The sequence below is a fragment of the Chironomus tepperi genome, unplaced genomic scaffold, assembly GCF_022539635.2.
Source record: "Chironomus tepperi strain 1889 unplaced genomic scaffold, CSIRO-AGI_Ctep_v1 contig_354, whole genome shotgun sequence".
In the NCBI taxonomy this organism is placed as follows: domain Eukaryota; kingdom Metazoa; phylum Arthropoda; class Insecta; order Diptera; family Chironomidae; genus Chironomus; species Chironomus tepperi.
The window spans coordinates 1,542,639-1,560,756 of record NW_027226476.1 but is presented as its reverse complement, the minus strand read 5'-3'; the positions used below and the strand labels follow the sequence as shown (position 1 = coordinate 1,560,756).

Genomic DNA, 18,118 nt, shown 5'->3' with positions numbered 1-18,118 from the left:
ACGCTCAAATTCAATTGATATTTTGCATGGAAGATGTAATCATTTCTTATTTTTATAAAGTTTAAAGTATTTACTTCTTTACGTCATGAATTAGTTAAAATAAAATTTATTCTGAAACACATTTTCATTCATCATTTATTATTTCTTAATGTACTTTTTCATTTTTGTTTTGGGTGAGAAAAAAATTGACATCTTATGTGCTATCTAGACAATATGATATTTGTGATCGCGGTTGCAGTGCAATAAATTTTCAACACCTTAAAATTTTGTTTCATCATTTTTTGTTTTTTATTTATTCATTTTGTTGAGTTTAACTCTAATGTTTAAAGTTTGAAAATTTAGAGTAAAATAGTAATGATATATCAATAGGTATAAGGAAATTACGCTATATTGCTCAATTTTGAAGGAGCACAAAAGGGTTTTTTATCGATTTTTTTGAAAGTTTTTGCGATAAAAACTTTAATAGATTTAAAATTTTTAATTGCTAAATATTTCATTTAATATAATATTCAACTGGAATTTCATGAGAGAAATTTTGTTGGTCATAGATTCAACAAACAGCTAGTGAAATTTAACGTTGTTTTAAAAAATTGGACTTAGTTTTTCAAAAGAGACAGTAAAAGTTTTTGCTTTCTAAGAGATTTAAACTTGTTTTTCATAGTTCTATGTTAGATATAAAGTATAAGATATAATTTTTCATCATTTTCAGTATATTTGTACATCTAATTAGCAATTCTTTTAGGCTTCAAACTATAATTTTTATTTTAATTTTTAAAAGTCCAAATCTCAAAATTCAAGCATGATTTAAAGAGTCAATCTTTTAGGAAAACTAAGACCTTGCGAAATATTTTTAGATACTTTTTGTTGATTAAATAAGACGGTTTAGTAATATTAGTACTGAGAAGGAAGTCGAGTTGTTATCCAGGTGCTTAGATTCTTTTATTGTGGATTTTATAGAAATGTTAAAGTGCTTTTAAACAATGGTTTTGCTAGTTCTACCACTCAGAATATTGCCTGAGAGAAAAATCCGTACTCGACCACTTCAACTTAAAGGTGAATGAAATCAGGACGAATTTTTCTAACTCGAAGTATATCCAGAGTTGGAAAATCAATTCTCTTCCACTTTCCTATTCACTAACAAATCCATTACAAAAGCTTTAAAATAGCATCTCACAATTCAAATCCAAGTAAGCCCAGTCGACAACTCTGGAAGGAAGTATGTTAAGGATACTCTTGTTGTCTGTTACACACAATGAAAACATTTTCATTTAAAAACTAAACTAAATATTTTTTTAATTGTAGAAAACTATAGTGGAACACTTAAGCTTTCTTCAGCTGTCGTAAAGGAAGTTCTGTTCATGTTATGAAAAAAGTATGACTTTAAACACAGAAATTTAATTTTAATTAAGGAAGAAGCTGAGTGAAACTTTCATGCTAACTTTCTTACTTATTCAATATTTGAATCGTTATATTAGAAATTTTTACTTTAATTCTTGGTCATATTATTCGTGTCATGTCTTTTTGATATTTTTTGTCTAAGATAAAATGTAAAAAATTAAAATTAAAACAAAATAATGCAAAAAAAATGTTTAAAAACATGTCAAATTTCTTTTTTTTTTAATTTTTTAATTTTTTTTTTATTTAAAAAATAACTCATGAATGTAGGCGAATGCAACAAACAAAAACGGCTTTGTATACACACAAAACAAAAAAAAAATGTAAAGGATGTGTATATAAAAAATAACGTATTTTCCTAAGGGGTAGATCAGTAAATTAATTTAAAAGTTCATTAATTAAACTTAATTAATTATGTTGGCTATAGTTTTGGGAATAGCACATGCTCATGATGTATATATAGAGGCATATCTAATATTTCATTTGAGGTTGCAAGGATTATTAAGGTGTCAAATTTTATGTTATTTTTAAGGCTTAGTCATATGCAAATGGTTTAGAAAGAGAAAATTTATGCTTTTTTTAGAGAAAGTTTTAATTAATATATCAGGTGTATATTGCAAGGTACGTCAACTCATAGTTGCAATACCTTGACTTTAGGTTGAGAAAAATCATTTTTTGTCTTTATAATTAAAGGAAAATACGTCATTTAAAAAAATGAGTGTATAATAATACATAATAAAACTAAAAATAAATTAATGTGAACTTAACAAATTAAAATAAAACAATACAAAAATTATGCAATGTTTGCATATAGTATAATGAGGCAATAGGGCTGAGAATCATATATTTTAAAGTGATATCTTTAAAGAGTGTTTTGATTTCTTTAAAAATTGTAATTTTTTAATGTTTATCTAAGTTAAAAGATTAACGATTCATACATATTTTTTATTACCGACATTTTTAATCTTGTATCAATTTTTAATAAATTTTTTTAATGTTGTTGTTTCATTTAACTAAAGAGCTAATGTACTTATATATGAAAAATTCCTTCGATTCTTGTATGGCATATTCTATTTTCCTTCCTTATTCATTGAAAATGACTATAAAAAGAATGACTTTAATTATTAAGGTAAGGAAATTTATTCAGTGCGACTGCGGATCACATTGTAACAATCTAACAATTGAAGGATCGCTCTTAGCTCCTTCAATAAATTCCTCTAAGCTTAATTTTCCATCTTTATTTTTATCCATTTGACGAAATATTTTATCAGTACGTTTCTCGGGTGTGCTCTCATCTTCTGGCATTTTCATTACGCTACCCACCATCTACACAGGATTTGTTATTATTTTTTTCGTATATAATTATTGTGCATTTCATAAGAAGAAAAACAAGCATTTATTCATTAGAAAAAAATAAATAGCATAACAAAAAGAGAAGAGTGTGAAAATACACTACAAAAAATTTATAAACATATACTCACTTTGTATATTGCCTAGAAGAAAGCATAAGAGAATGAGGAATAAAAAGAAAAAAATAAATTAATATAAACAGATTTGCAGACCAAAAAAAAAACAAAAAAACAGACAGCAAATTTATGAGGTTATATTTGTCTTTGGATATGGACCATGATGCAACCTTTACATCTGGACAAAAGCTAGACTAATTCAGAAGATCCCTGGGATCAATTATTTGACATTTCTGAGTGTGAATAATAAATGATACATCCATTGTTCATGCCAGAAAAAATAAATTCGTGTAGAAATTGAAAAGAAGATAGAAACAAAGATTCTCGAGTGATGCCTACGGCTCTATACTCAGATTTTCAGTGTACTTGTAGTCATGGAAACTATCATTGGCATAGCATGTTTCAATCAAAAGAAATCTATTGTGAACTTTCATTCTAAGATTTTTCCTCGTAAATAGGTTACTGTAGAGCTTGAACTCTATTTTTAAAGAATGCATCTTCAATCTTTAAGAATGTGTCTATTCAAATGTGAAATTGCAATAACTAGATTGTCGCACGCTGAAATTACCTCACAGATTTCTGACTCAGCCTAAATGTCTCAATAATTTTCACAAAACTCTGACTCAAAAGAAAAATATTTGTACACGAGTCAGATAATTTTTGACTCAAGCATGATATAAATGAGTAATAAAAAGTTACTCTAAACAAGTAAGCTATAAAACATTTTTTGGCTGATATTTCTAAACCTACAACATGATGCGACAAAAAAAGTACGTGAAAAATAAATCAAAGTTTATAAAACTTCCAAAGACAGGATTGAGACATAAAAAGGATAGAAGCAATTAAAAAGAAAGAATTAATTATAGGAACAGCCAAAAACCCTTCCCATAAGAAAATAAATAACTCAAACTATATCTCGGTTCGAAAAACACCCCATTATAGCTCAAAGACAGATTTCTTGTCTCATATCCAAAAATTAAATGGCACAAACAGCAAATCGATAAAACAATATGAACACATAAGCTCGTATGCTTTACCAAGAATGCGTTGAAAAACAAGGGAAAAAATAAATTTAATATGAAGAAGGAAAAATATTTACTGTGACAATTTCAAGCATTTCCTGACGAGATATATATCCGTTGCCGTCTAAATCGTACATTGAAAAAGCCCATTTAAGTTTCTGCTCAAGCTTTCCTCTTGATGTGACACTCAATGCGCATAGGAATTCTCGAAAATCAATTGTACCATCACCGTTCGCGTCAAATGTACGGAAAACGTGTTCAGCGAACTGTTTAAAAAAAAGAGAAATAAAATATGTTAGAATAAATGTTAACATTTTAATTTTGTTTGGCAGGAAGGATATTAAATGATAACAAAAAAAAAGTACGAACCTTACTGGCGTCACCGTAAGGGAAAAAATTGCCATAAATTTTTTTGAACTCCTCAACCGACAAATGTCCACTTGGACAATCTTTCAGGAAGCCTTTATACCATTCTTGAATTTCAGCATCTAAATGAATATGACATGGCACACAAAAAAGGTAATGTAAAAACATCATTAAATATTTAAATAAGAAACTTTATAATTTATTAACTTATTACCAGAGAACTCCGTGTTCTGCTTCAGATCCTCCAAAACTTCGGGTTTTAATTTGCTGTTTTGTTTACCCATATCTACTGCTTTTGTTTTAAATGACTTCTTTGGTTGCGACAAGCTTATTTTTTGCTTCTTAATTTGTGGGACCTTTTTGTTGCTTTATACTCAAATTTTTTTGTCAATTTTTTTAAAACTATTCAACAATTTTGTGTTTGCATTTCACCTAGAAATAATTAATTTATTGATTTTTTATTATTTTAACCTCAAGGCAGTGCCTGTGGAAAGAGAGATGAGAAAAAAGGTATTATTAGAACAATTTTCAATTTTAAATTTAACAATCAATTTATACTTGCAATCAACTTTCTATTCAGAATATTCAAATAAATTAAAACTGCGTAAAAATAAATGAATGAATTTACAGTTATTTGGTTTCGTTTTTTATTTGGTTTAAGATATTTTCAATCATAATACAATTTTTTTTTTCATTATGAATTATGCAATAAGCATTTTTTTTTGTATGATTTACTACTTGTAATGCAAGTTAAAAATATTTAGGCAGGACATTTATATTTAATATACTTTGTATTCTTGTAGGATAGAAAATATATATGATTGAATATTGATGAGTTTCCAAAATAAAATAAAACTTGTAGTTTATGTCTCATGAATGTTCCAATTTCTATTTTGTTTTAGAACCTTTCAATCAGATGCTTTTCAATGAATTCCACAATGAAAATGCCAACATCATGTTGACAGTTTTGGCGGAGCACCGAAGAAAATTATGGAAATTAATTCAGTTTTCATTGAATGTTGCATCCAAAATACAATGGAATCATCATTAAAATAGAGAGTACATTAAATACAGCTTCTCTATTGCTAGTGCCTTGCCAATTTTTTTATAATCCAGAAATTAAATTTAAAAAACTTTTTTTTGATCATTTTAAGCAAATTTATAATCCTTAATCTCTATGACATATTTTTCTAAAGGGAAGTGCAAGTTTTTTTTGTATTTTTTTAAATTCTTTCTTGAATATCAAGTAGATATAAAGTTTTAAAGTTTCCATGATAAATGCACTAAACAAGATGAGAACTGACAATAAATAAATATAATGAGATTGGTAGTCGAAAGAAAAGTTTTATTAGAGCAAAATTGTCTTAAGTCAAACAGATACAAAGTTTGTCTTCATCTTCTCGCTTGGTAATTTATTCTCTGATAAATTGAGAGGAAAACATTAATTTTTAACCATTAAGGTATCTGCTTTTATAACGAGCTATACAAAACTTTTCTTTACACTCCAAGTATTGCAATTTAAAATTTATTTTTTTAAGTACATAATCCTATATTTTCCAGGGTAATGAAATTAAATTAAAATACTTGCTTCAACCACTTTTTCGTGAAATTTTTATAAACTATAAATTTATCTCATCTAATAGCATAAGAATCGTTATGATTTTTAACATGGCCCATAGATCGATTATGTTTAAAAATAGAAATTTAATGTGATGTTATCATTTGTAGTGCAAAAATTTTGCTATTCTACCTACTAGATTTTAATATATCTTCTCTCATATTTGAATAAATAATAATGAAAATGAACATGAAACATGAAGTTACAGTTACACAAAAAGATTTTCCATATTATTATTCATTAAACTTTTTAATTCAGATTTATTTTTTGTTCATTCGTTGGAAAGGAATTTGTGCAATTTACTTTACTTTTTTTGCGAGAATTTAATTAGAGCTATTAATATAACATCAATTTAAAGTGCGATGATGATTGAATTATTTTTTCATTTTGAAATGGATTGTTGATATAAAATGTACTTATACATATGTATGCGTTTATCTGTTTGTGACTGAATGTTGTGCTTTATTGACATAATTAAATAAATAATTTGAAATTATTGAAATCAAAAAAGCTTTTTTCTAGATTGGATTTGGAAAGACATTTACAGGTCATTTGGCAGATTTGAAATTTTTCGAGCATTTTCCAATTTTCAGAATCTGAGAACATCCAATTTCCCTGCAATATTCATTTACCAAACCACAAATAGCGTTATTAATGCAGCTTTAAAGGAAACTCTCCTGGTAAATACTATATATTTATATCCTGCGTTATATATATTCAACATTGCTTCATTGTGCTATTAATAATATTTTTTTAATGTTCATCTAGCCTTTATGGAAATTATATTATATGCGGTTTTTTTATATCATCACTTTATGTTAAGTTCGAATGAAATGCTAGAATTATGATTGATTTTTTTTTTGTTGAAATGAATAATTAATTGATATATGTAGAATAAAGTTTGCAGTTAGATTTAATCAGCTCTTGACAGTTAATATATATTCTCGTCATCATCATCATCAATGTTATTATTAATATTAATCAGGATGGTACATTCGATGCTTGTGTTCAAAAAATTGTTATAATTAGCATCATTAGACAGCAGATAAGGTGGGATACGTTACAAAAATAAATAGATATAGAGAAAATACCAGAAAATAAATTTATATTTTTACAGATTTTTTACTCTTCTGCCCAGTTCTGCTTCATTCTATTGAGTTTTGTAAAGTTTATTATTAATGGATTTTTTGTAACGTCATGAGTTTAATGTTATATTTAGCATTTCACAAAAAACACAAAAAAAATTGAGAGAAAATCATATAAACAAACAATATATTCTTTTTATTTTCCTGAACATGTGTTTTAATACGAAAAAATAATGCAGTGGACTGGAAACTTGAAAATAGAATTTTAAATGTTCCTTCACATCAATTTGTGAGCACAAACTTTTTAAAATGATAGATAAATTATTCTCACAGATTGTTTGTTGGGTTAATGTTCTAAATCTCTTTTCAGATCATTGATTACGTCAGGTAATGTATTAAGTTCATGGAATTTATTATCATCTTCATGTTGTATGTCATTTATATAAAAAATCATATTTACCAATAAAATCCATCAATTTTCAAAGACAATGGATTAAACTTACAAATTTGTAAATATTTCTGAACACTGATATCATGATATATTATTTAAATATATTAACTTTATATTACTCTTTCCATAATTCTTATGATTCATATCATTTTTTTTTTTATAAAGATTTTTATATATAAAAAAATCTTCCAAAAGGGTTCATTTTCTTGGTGTGTGCATGGTTTTACTTCATATTTTTCTCTTAAGTTTTGTTTCTGGGGGAATGATAATGCTTATATAACATTCAATCGAATATTAATGAAATGTAAAGTTTTATCCCTCATTGACAATATCATCTTTATATTATTAATATAATTAAATTTATTTAAAGATTTTAAAAATTTTCAAATTTTAATTTTTTTTCTCAAATTTACTTGTTTTATCATTTTTGTTTGACAACACCTTATCGACATTTATTAGTTAAAAAAATTTATTTTGACATATTTTCAAATATGAAAATGAAGTGAAATTCTTTGTTAATTGATACACTTGTTTTGATACTCAATATATAATATCATTTATTATATTTGAAGAAATTCTTTCAAAATGGACTCACAATTATTAGATCAGACTGTGTTGAATGATATTGAATATGACAGATATTTCTCTCTCGACTTGTCAAATCATGTCGAGAGAAAAGAAGAAAATTTCAGTTTGAGATATTCGAAAGGAAGAAATTAAATTTTGAATATTTTTTTTTTTTATTTCATTTCAATCCGAAATTCAAATGGAAAAAGCTTTGTTGATCCAGAGAATTTTATATTAGATTTACGTAGTTATAACTAGCTTTTAGAGAATAATGCTTAAATCATTTACCTGTACAATACGGACAAGATAAAATCGATATCATAAGCATATTTGAATTCTTAATGTATGTAAAATGAGTTGAAGCGTTTAACATAAGCTAGAAGCTGCCATAAGTATAGATCTTGTTGTTAGTGGCAAATATTCCAATGAGATCTTGAATGATTGAAGTGGAAAAGGTTTCATGTTCATGAATGCAAATGAACAGATTCCCTAGACTAAAACTACAGGCATGTAAACCATTTCAGTTATCAATGCTTTAAATAATCGTTTGATGTTACATAAATGGAGTAATTTGATCAAATTTTTGAATTCAAAGTTATTCTTGACATGTGCAAAAAAAAATTCGACATTCATTCATTTCGGATGTCTGATATCATTGCAAAATGTATGAGAATAAATAAATAATTCAACTCTTTACCTCTGGATATAAAAGCAGTTAAATTCATCAGTTGAATTTGAATTATTTATTTTTATTGATACTCTTTAAAAATGAATTTTGTCATCATGAGCTTTTACGTCGACGACGACAGTGATAATTTATTTTAATCTAGGGAAACAACTCACGGCAAATAAAATGTCTCAAGGATCATAACCAGCAAAGCTTCTTCCACTCATCTTAAATTCATCGAGGAAATTCACGTTTTTCTAATAAGTTAAATAATTTTTTTAATCACTAAATGCTACTCTCATTGAGTTAGCATGCCCAATTAATTCTACTATATTTTCCAATGTTGCCATTTTAAATGTTTATTCCTGCTTTATGGAACGTCCATAAACACTTTCGTTTAAAATTAAATGTTAATGAAAAATGCTTTTTTTATTATTTTTAAAATTACATTTATAGTATACCAAGTTTCGAATTCGAAATTAGATAGCTGATAAAGTACATAATATTAAGTACTATGGACAATTGTATTCTTCTTTCCCAATTTTACAAGGAAAACTACATATTTATATCTCTGAAGCACTTGGAAAATTTTATATTCAATTATTTTCTCCTCTTTTTCCCTTACATATTTGTTTATGATTTGTTACTTAATATTTCGTAAAATTAAGGTAAACAATTGAAGGCAGGATGGGTAGGATATGACAACAACCAATAAATGTTCAATGTGAAAAAAATAAGAAAGATTGAAAGGAAGATAAACAAAGAGAGAAATTTGCATTATCGATAAAATTAAATAGAAAGGTTTTTTAGGCGGGTTTAGGCTAAAATTTTGTGGTCGAAACTCCTATAAATTTTAATAGTGGGTGTATATAGCACTCTACTGTATGAATAATGCATACAATTAGATCTAAGATCTCTCAACTTATCTCTCACATTCAGCGTTTAAGGACATTTCTATAAGAAATTTTTACTCTTTTCTTCTCGTTAGAAATTAAAGGATAGTGCTGAAGTGTCGTTTTTAAAAAGTTAGCAGATTCAGTTAGGGAATAGTAAGGTTTTGTAGTAAGGTAAAAGGGTTCTTATAATAAATAGCACAATGTTATCATCATTATCATCATCATAAAGGTATTCTTGGAATGTAAAAAATGTATGAAAATTCTTCTTTTTTTTGTTTCTTTCGCTAAAGATCAAAATATATCCGGATACTTCAACCCTGTGTGTAATTCAAACTCGATACGTTTCTATCATAGGTAAGTAAACAATTCATTTTGAGTTGTATTACGTGGGATTATTTTTCTTCCTTTTAGTGTATACAGAAAGTAGATAGGAATAAATATATTTTCAGCTAGAAGCGTGAGGATTGAAATGTTTTGTTTTTGTGTATTGGAATTGTTTTTAGAACATGCACTTTGCAACATGAAATTTTGTATTTATGATTCTTTTCATGTCTTCATGATTTGGGTTTAACAATTGGCAAGAACAAACAATTTCATGCATAACTGATGTCATCAAGGGTTGTTTGACTTCACGCAAGGCTCGAGTATTTTTTTCCACCTTGTATTTGCTAAAAACTCAATTAGCACAATCATAATTATAACAAATACGTTTAATTAATTTAATAACACAAAATTAAGCTCTTCAAGCCTATAATTTCCACATAATAGAAACAACGAAAAAAATATTTTTGTGCATATGAGAAACAACTAAATTATTGTACACACATATCAAATATTGTCTCATTTGAATAATTCCGACATCAGTTTTCGCTGTGTTTGTTAATTTTTTGTTCTTGCCATGAATTAAATATGAATTTTAAATGAATTATTTTCAAGTATTTCATTATACTCTGATAACATACTAATACAACAAACAATTTTTTTAAAAAAATTCTTTTTTTTTAAACAATCATTATAAATGAATTATTAATATCATTGCTTGTCTTTTTTGATGACAAGAAGGATAATGAATCTCACCGAAGTGAGAGAAGATTAAACATAAAAGAAACACAATGAGGATAAAATGTTGAACATTAATGCGAAGCCTCTTTAATAATCTTTATATCTTTATCTTCTCCTCTTTTGTTTTTCTATCTCGATTTTTATTCTATTATATCATTTGTTGCTTTAAGCTTCCTGTTCTAGTCTCTTTTCCGATCAAACGAATTGGGAGGGGAGGAGGATAGGCAGTAAATACTTTTAAAACTTTAAACAGTCGTTTATAAAAAGCAAAAAATTGACAAAATATTCTAACGTGCTAAAAGATTGTCAAGTTGTGGTTACGCTTAGGCCTTTGAATTGGGGGCAATTCCATGAATGAAACGAACAGTTCGATGATTTACACATGCAATATCAGTTTTTTCTTTGTTATATGATTAACTTAATTGTATAAAAGATTTATATCCTTCCTTACGTAATATTTTACTTCTTGTTTCTTATAAATGCATTAAAATTTTTTTAAGTTTTTTGAGGATTTAAATTATACAAAGGATCCTGACGTATAGAGTTTCATATAGGATTGATTCAATCTGAGGAGCTCGTTTTGTGGGGGAAGGAATGTGCAAAAAGAGTGTAACATAATTATAGAATTTAGTACCTTTGGTATCAGATAGTACGTTTATCATATCATTTTATATACGAAAAACTTGGTCAATTTATATGGAATTGCCCTAATATATACGAAAATCACATTTTCTAATAACATCTCCAGATAGGATTTCAGGATCGTTTTCTTCTTCTCTTTTTAAAATTTAGAAAGGTATTCATTTATGTTATACGTTTTAGTCTTGATAAAATTAACAAACATATTTGTTAAAAGGATAAAATATCGTGTCCAATTTATTATACCATAGAGCTCGTAATGATGGATACGTAGATTAAATTAAGGTGCCAACATTTTGGAAAGCTCTTCATCTTGTAAGCATCCTTTAAGGAATTCATCTTGGGTCAACTGTCCATCATTGTTTTCATCCATTTTGGCGAAAATATTTTTAGCTCTATCTTCAGCTGAATCAGCTGGTTTATTTGAAGAACAAGCACCAAGCATATCATAAATTGCCTGTTAAAAAGGATATACCACACAATTAATAGAAAGGAAATAGGAAGAAAATTGCAGAAATAAAACAAGCATCCAACAATACAATTAAGAAAATCAATAGTCTAATGTCTCATTCATACCTGTACTATTTTTGTCATTTCCTGAATATCTATTACACCATTTCCATCTACATCATACATTCGAAAAGCCCACTTCAGCTTTTCTTCAGGCGTTCCACTTGATGTAACATCAATCGCCAAAAGAAATTCCTATTTGTTCAACAAAGACATCCATGAATATTCACAGTTCTGACTTTTTCCTGTCATAAACTTTTTAATGCATATTTAAAGTTGTAAAAAAATCTCTCGTTCTTGCTAAAGTTTTCCACGAACACATTTTACATTTTATGAAATTCATTATGGGGTCGTTCATAAATTATGTATAAATAAAGTTTTGAGATTTTAAAACTTTTCAGTCATTAATTTTGATAGGAATCATTTCTTAAAAGCTTCAAATTCATTTTCTCTTTCCATTTTAATGATTGACGGAATAATAAAACAGACCCAATTCTTTAAGACAAAATTTTTCTGATGAATAATTAAAATTCATAAAGGAATAATGTTGTGGAAAAACTTTTATGGAAGAGCAGAAGCGAAGCAAAAAAGGAAAATCGTCGAAAAATTATTATTTTAGTGAAATGAAAACAATGTACGGTGAAGCTCCCCTTTAAATTACAGTCAATGCTATTAAAAATACAAGTTTTTCATTATTCAAAAAAGCCTTATTAATAGGTAGGTAGAGCATTAATTATTAAATTCAAATTTAATATTTCACGTTGATTTATAAGCGCGCACATGGAGAAAAAAATGTAAATAAGCGTACCGAGACTTATACTAATGAAATCTTTTCGCATGATTTTTTTAAATCTTTTTTCATGATTCTTTACTTTATACGTGGGGCCTTATAGTAAGGTACGAGTTTATGACTTTATTATTATTATTGTTATAGTTGAGAGCGATAAAGTGCTCTTTTCATTATGTTATAAAGAAAACATACCTTAAAATCGATATAACCATTTTTATCCATATCAAATGTTCGAAATACATGATCGCAAAATTCTTCAGCATTGCCTGATGGAAAGAACATTTTGTACATATCGACGAATTTAGCAGGTGTTAGTCGACCATTCGGACAATCTTGCTATAAAAGTCATGAGGAGAGGATGTACGGAAGGGAAAATATTATTGATACTGAATTTTTAATAACAATTAACTTCTGAATCCTTCACTAAACCGAATTTATATTGAATTGTATATTACGGCACACAGAGAGAAACGGAACACAACTGCGGAACATAGGGACATGTATGAAATAGAATAGTACTAAATTATACAGATAAGACCATAAAAATCTCCTCTGCACATGCAAACTGTGTTTCTATCTTTTTTTGATGACTTTTAGCTTCTCGGACTGTACGTTGTCAAAAGATTATGCTTATTTTCATTTATAACACTTAGAAATCAGCTTTGAAAGCTCCAAATTAAGTTTATTGTTGGATATATAATGAAGAACTCAGTCAATTATGTGTGTGAATCAATCCACAATAACCCAGAAATAAGTTATTTCAATGAGAAAATTAGTCTTTTGGTTGAGATGTTCAATTTTGCTACCAAATGCTCGCTTCATTTAGTGCCTCGAGCAATGTACTAACATATATATCAAAAGTAAAAGAAGGTCATTCAATGTAAAATGAATCTTTTCATAAAAATAATAAGGAAAAAAAAGGAATCAGAAAAAGTTTCCATCAAAAATAAATGTTTTTAGAAACATGTTTTAGAAAAGAATTTATTTAAAGCTGCTTTGTAAGCTCATCACATACTCCTACTATACTTGATGCTTAAAAACATTATTGAAACAGAGACTCGTAATTTTTTAAATCAATCATAATGCTGCACTATTATGGATATAAAGATGAGTAAGCAATCCAAAAAAAGACATAGCAGATGGTTATTTTATTGACTCGTTTAGTTAGAATGTCTAATAAATAAGGAACATAATCAATTGATAACGTCAGTATTCAATAAAAAGTTAAGGATTCTCTTCTACGTAGAATATTTTCGTGTTCGACTTTACCTTAAAGCCTTTATACCATTCTTTAATGGTACTTTCATCATATCTTGTATGTGACTTCAAGAAATCCATATCCTCTTTCGAGAGTTTATCCTTGCTTCCAAAACATCCCATTTTTAATCAGCTTTCTAAAATTGTAGATTAATTCATTTTGTAGGTAACTTAATTGCAAAAATCGATATCACAACTCATAGTAATTTAATTTTAGCACTTAATAAGATGCTAATTAATGTCAATTAGGTCTACACGGTTGCTTTGTAAAGCGCTCTTTTGATATTTCAATATATATGGCTGATTTCTTGATTCTTATTTTTCTCATATTCTACATTACCGAACCATATTAATCAATTATTAATGAGATTTTAAAATATTTCGCTCAAGATATTTTCCCCTTGCCCGCAAAATAAACCACTGATGAACTTCATGAATACAAAGAAAAATCACTGTTTTTAATGTATATTACGATTTTTTTTTGTGAACAATATTAAATAATTCAAAAAAACATTTCAATGTATACAACAAGAAATGATTTGTTCTCACGATTTATATGTACGCAACTCGGTAATAAATTAAGCCAGTCATGAAGAATGTATATCGAAAGATCTTCAAAAGAATAATGAAACATCTTTCATGAATATTTTTATGTATGATCTAATTTTACATAAACCTATTTCTTTTTTTGTTAGCGTATTAAAAGATTAGAATTATTATTTGTATTGCTTGATTTCACCAATACCTCCCACGCAAACCATCTTACATGAATCACCTATACTTGCTCAATTGTATTTTTGGAAATACAACATTTTTTTTGATGGCTCATCTATTAAAAAAAGCTTATCAACTTTTGAGTGCCATAAATCAATTATACAATTACATTTTTGTGTATTGTAAGTTGAAGTTTAGTGGCTTTAAAAACAATTTGTGATAATTTTTCTTATTAAATTAATAAATCGCTATTAACTTTACTCTCCTAGCTATTTTTCATTTATAATGAAATTTCATGAACACTTTACACGCAACATAATGAAAGAATTGTGACGATTACGAATATAAAAATCAATTTAATAAACCTTTTATTTTATCTGCTCAAGCACTTTTATAAAAAGAACTTAATTTTATTAATTATTTTTTATATTATTCTTCTTTTTTTCTCGTCAATTTTTTTACAATTCCGTAAATTTTTTTTCACTTATTCAGTAGCTAGAACTTTACATCCTTAAGACTTTTAAACACATTTCATATATTTTATTTTATATTTTTTTTTCTCTAGTAATATTTCCCGTGATTCTCTCGTTTGATGGATATTGATTATTTTTATATTCAATATTAACAAATTTCACTTGGCATGCTTCACTTCATTAATATCCGATATTATATTTAATTTTTATATTTTATTTGTTAAAAAATAATATTTATTCCGAGTCCACGTTAGTTTTTAAGACAATTTTTTCAATCAATGGTGGAAACTTTTTCACACGTCTAACCAGAGTTTTAGCAAATCAAGAATTCGTATAAAGTATAGATGTATTTTACACATACAAACACAATATAACACAAATTACTCGTTGTAAGTACACGTTTTGTATGCGCATGGAATGTAAATTTTCTCGTTGTATCATAGATTCTATATACTAGACGAAAGTATTAAGAGATTCAAATGAAAAACTTTCATTTTCATGAAAGGATATAACTTGAATTTAATGGATATGACATTTTCGTATTTTATATAGCTATTTTTTTGTGGTTTGAACCATTACTGTTTTCCGCAACTTATTTATAATCTGATTTTTTTTTTGCTATTATATAGTCCAATATGCGTTGATTTTATATACACAATTAGTTATTATTAATAAAAGCTTTACGTTTCCTCTCAGCCTGATTTTCTTTCGTTTTGAAATGAATGAAAGCTTCAATGAGTAAGCGAGTAAGTGGAAAGTGTACACATTCACCGAATATGAATAATAATAATAATAAAAGAAGTCGGAAATTTGATTCATTTAAATTTGAGTACTTGGAAAATGCTTTTTTTGAAGTTTATTTTTATTATTTTCATTTCTTTGAGTTATGAATTTCAGATAGATTATTGATGAAATAAGATTCGATCTGATATTATTTATGAAGCATGACAGTTCATTCAAGCATCAGTAGCATCGTCAGCAGATCAAGAAAATTATGAGACTGAATTGCTTTTCATCTCCCTCTGCTTTTTGATTGATTATGGAAAAGAAATTGTGAGGAAAAACATAGCAGCAATTAAAGCGATCAAATTTGATTTATTATGTCAGATTATTATTTAAAGTGTGAGCTCTCTTTCCAGTGTTTCTGACCGTCATAAACATTTGTTTTGTTTTTGTTCTGTTCTGCTTTGCGTTTTGCCTTTGCTTTAAAACATTTTTTTTTGGTGGAAAGAAAAGAGAGGAAAAATTTTCCAACCAAATCAATATTCAAGTCTGCATAATGTTTCCGTAAGAAAAACTTATTTTTAAGGTCTAACGTTATTGGTGTATAGAAACATTCTGTACTGCTACTATTGTTGTTGTTATTGTGGAACAGAAATTTTGTTATGACCTTAGGCTATAACGAAAAATTTGCATACAATTTTACGTGACAATATGTATATGTATAAAGATAGGCAGCAGTTAAGCACATTTAAAGTGTAGCGAAAAGAAATTCAATTTAATTTTATGAAGATTTTTTATAGTCAGCCTCTAGTATGATATCGTATTTTTATTGATCTCATCTGACTGAATGAATGTGTATTTAAGTAATCAAATAAAATATGAATTTTTTTTTTTAATTTTATTGACGTAAAACATTAATCTCATTTTTAGAATAATTAAAAAAAAATCTTTTTTTGCTGGTATAAAATAATTTAATTTACGCATAAATTTATGTGTTTTTCATGGTTTCACCGATGAAATATATGCGGACTAGCTTGATGAATTAACTAAATTAAATACGTGCGTAAACATACAGATGAAAATTATTTAATTTGATGTGACACGAAAAGGAACCAAAGAGAAAAATGATAGCGAAATAGCAAGAATAAGAAGGATTTTCTTTCATTTTTTGGCAAATTTCTGATTTCATGTTGCAATTTTTCATTTCCTTTAAACAATTTCACTGCTGTTTTTGCACCACAGGATAGCAAATTACTCTAATTTAATTTTTGCGACTTGAACAATGCACAATACTTACGTTTTTTTGCACTATTTGATAAGTTCTATATTTAAATTTAAAAACATTTTCATCACTTTAACTTCATCAAAAAAGCAATAATATGCTTGTATTTAAGGTTAAGATCTTGTTTTGCAAAATAACTAGATTAAATTGCAACTATTAACTTGATTTATTAATCAATTCCCTATTTAAAAACGTAAATAAATTAGAATTTTACAAAATTTAATTTTCGCAAATGGTAAATAAAACTATTTTCCCGTGAATATCGTATTAATCTGAGTAGAAAGTTGATTGAATATGTACAATATAGCATAATTAACCTTCTCACTGAATTCACTCGTCTACACTTTTAATTTTAGACTCATTTGACAGATTTTTTCCTTTATTTTTCCACTTTTTAATGTTCTTTGAATATTTTGAAACTTTGCTTAATGAAAAAGGAAATATTTTAAACGTCGCACCTCTTAAAACAAACACTTACCTTTTTTATCGACTATAATTAACGAATTTTTACACTGATTTACGAGTTTATACTGTTATCTAACTTTTAAACACAAAATACTATTAATTTTACAACGATTACTATGTTAATTTAATTAAAAACGTCTAACTTGTCTGATTAAAACCACACTGTTTACAGAAACTATTTTGGCGGTGAGAATATAAATTTCTAACTTTGAATCCTTTTTTGAATTGCTTTGAATTATAAAAGATCGTTATTTCAAGTCCGAAAACTTTTCGAACATTTTCCTTTGAAAACTCGTTTTTCCGCAATCCAGGCATTGTCTAATGCATATTTATACGTTGCCACGACCTAGAACTTGCTTGGCTGTATTTTGTCCTCTATTTCGATTTTCAATGAATTAAATAATTGATTTTTTGAGCATATTTTTTTGAAGTGTATTGGAATCAGACAGATGATTTAACATGATGAGCACCATAAATTAATAACTTTAGTAATTACTATTTAGTAATAGTGTGATAGTGTCATTAACTGAAATATCAGTAAGCCTCTTTTTAATTATTCTTGAGCTTCATATGCATTTTCATTAATTATTATTATGAAATGCTAGAATTACCACAAAATTTTAAAATGTTTAATTAAAGAAAGTTTGATCAAAGCATGCTTGAAAGTTTC

At 27.0% G+C, this 18,118-nt stretch overlaps 2 protein-coding genes across 4 annotated transcripts; both read right to left on the bottom strand.

Moving 5' to 3' along the window:
• Positions 1-2,511: 2,511 nt before the first annotated feature.
• Nca (neurocalcin homolog) lies at positions 2,512-17,423 on the bottom strand. Of its 2 annotated transcripts, none has more exons than XM_070645638.1 (6): positions 17,301-17,423; positions 4,464-4,733; positions 4,253-4,371; positions 3,961-4,149; positions 2,877-2,888; positions 2,512-2,721 (listed from the first exon to the last, which is right to left on the bottom strand). In XM_070645638.1, the coding sequence occupies exons 2-6, from the start codon at positions 4,531-4,533 to the stop codon at positions 2,539-2,541; spliced, it is 573 nt and encodes a 190-aa protein (XP_070501739.1). In that variant the 5' UTR covers positions 4,534-4,733; positions 17,301-17,423; the 3' UTR covers positions 2,512-2,538. The 2 variants fall into 2 exon arrangements, with proteins under 2 accessions (XP_070501739.1, XP_070501741.1); XM_070645640.1 differs by having other exon boundaries at positions 4,464-4,681; positions 17,309-17,400.
• On the bottom strand, positions 4,894-17,083 carry LOC139094511 (neuronal calcium sensor 2). 2 transcript variants are annotated; one of them, XM_070645556.1, is made up of 5 exons: positions 14,871-17,083; positions 13,804-13,928; positions 12,727-12,870; positions 11,811-11,939; positions 4,894-11,691 (listed from the first exon to the last, which is right to left on the bottom strand). In XM_070645556.1, exons 2-5 carry the CDS (start codon positions 13,912-13,914, stop codon positions 11,515-11,517), a joined length of 561 nt encoding a protein of 186 aa, XP_070501657.1. In that variant the 5' UTR covers positions 13,915-13,928; positions 14,871-17,083; the 3' UTR covers positions 4,894-11,514. The 2 variants fall into 2 exon arrangements, with proteins under 2 accessions (XP_070501657.1, XP_070501658.1); XM_070645557.1 differs by lacking the exon at positions 14,871-17,083 and having other exon boundaries at positions 13,804-14,769.
• Positions 17,424-18,118: the final 695 nt, after the last annotated feature.

What these genes read in the sequence shown, in the direction of transcription:
- Nca (XM_070645638.1), bottom strand. Translation starts at nt 4,533, where the DNA reads ATGGGTAAACAAAACAGCAAATTAAAACCCGAAGTTTTGGAGGATCTG. An exon ending in GCAGAACACGGAGTTCTCTG is followed by an intron (nt 4,372 to 4,463) that starts GTAATAAGTTAA and finishes ATATTCATTTAG; the next exon opens with ATGCTGAAATTCAAGAATGG. An exon ending in CTTACGGTGACGCCAGTAAG is followed by an intron (nt 4,150 to 4,252) that starts GTTCGTACTTTT and finishes TTTTTTAAACAG; the next exon opens with TTCGCTGAACACGTTTTCCG.
- LOC139094511 (XM_070645556.1), bottom strand. Translation starts at nt 13,914, where the DNA reads ATGGGATGTTTTGGAAGCAAGGATAAACTCTCGAAAGAGGATATGGAT. An exon ending in AATGGTATAAAGGCTTTAAG is followed by an intron (nt 12,871 to 13,803) that starts GTAAAGTCGAAC and finishes TGACTTTTATAG; the next exon opens with CAAGATTGTCCGAATGGTCG. An exon ending in AAATGACAAAAATAGTACAG is followed by an intron (nt 11,692 to 11,810) that starts GTATGAATGAGA and finishes CCTTTTTAACAG; the next exon opens with GCAATTTATGATATGCTTGG.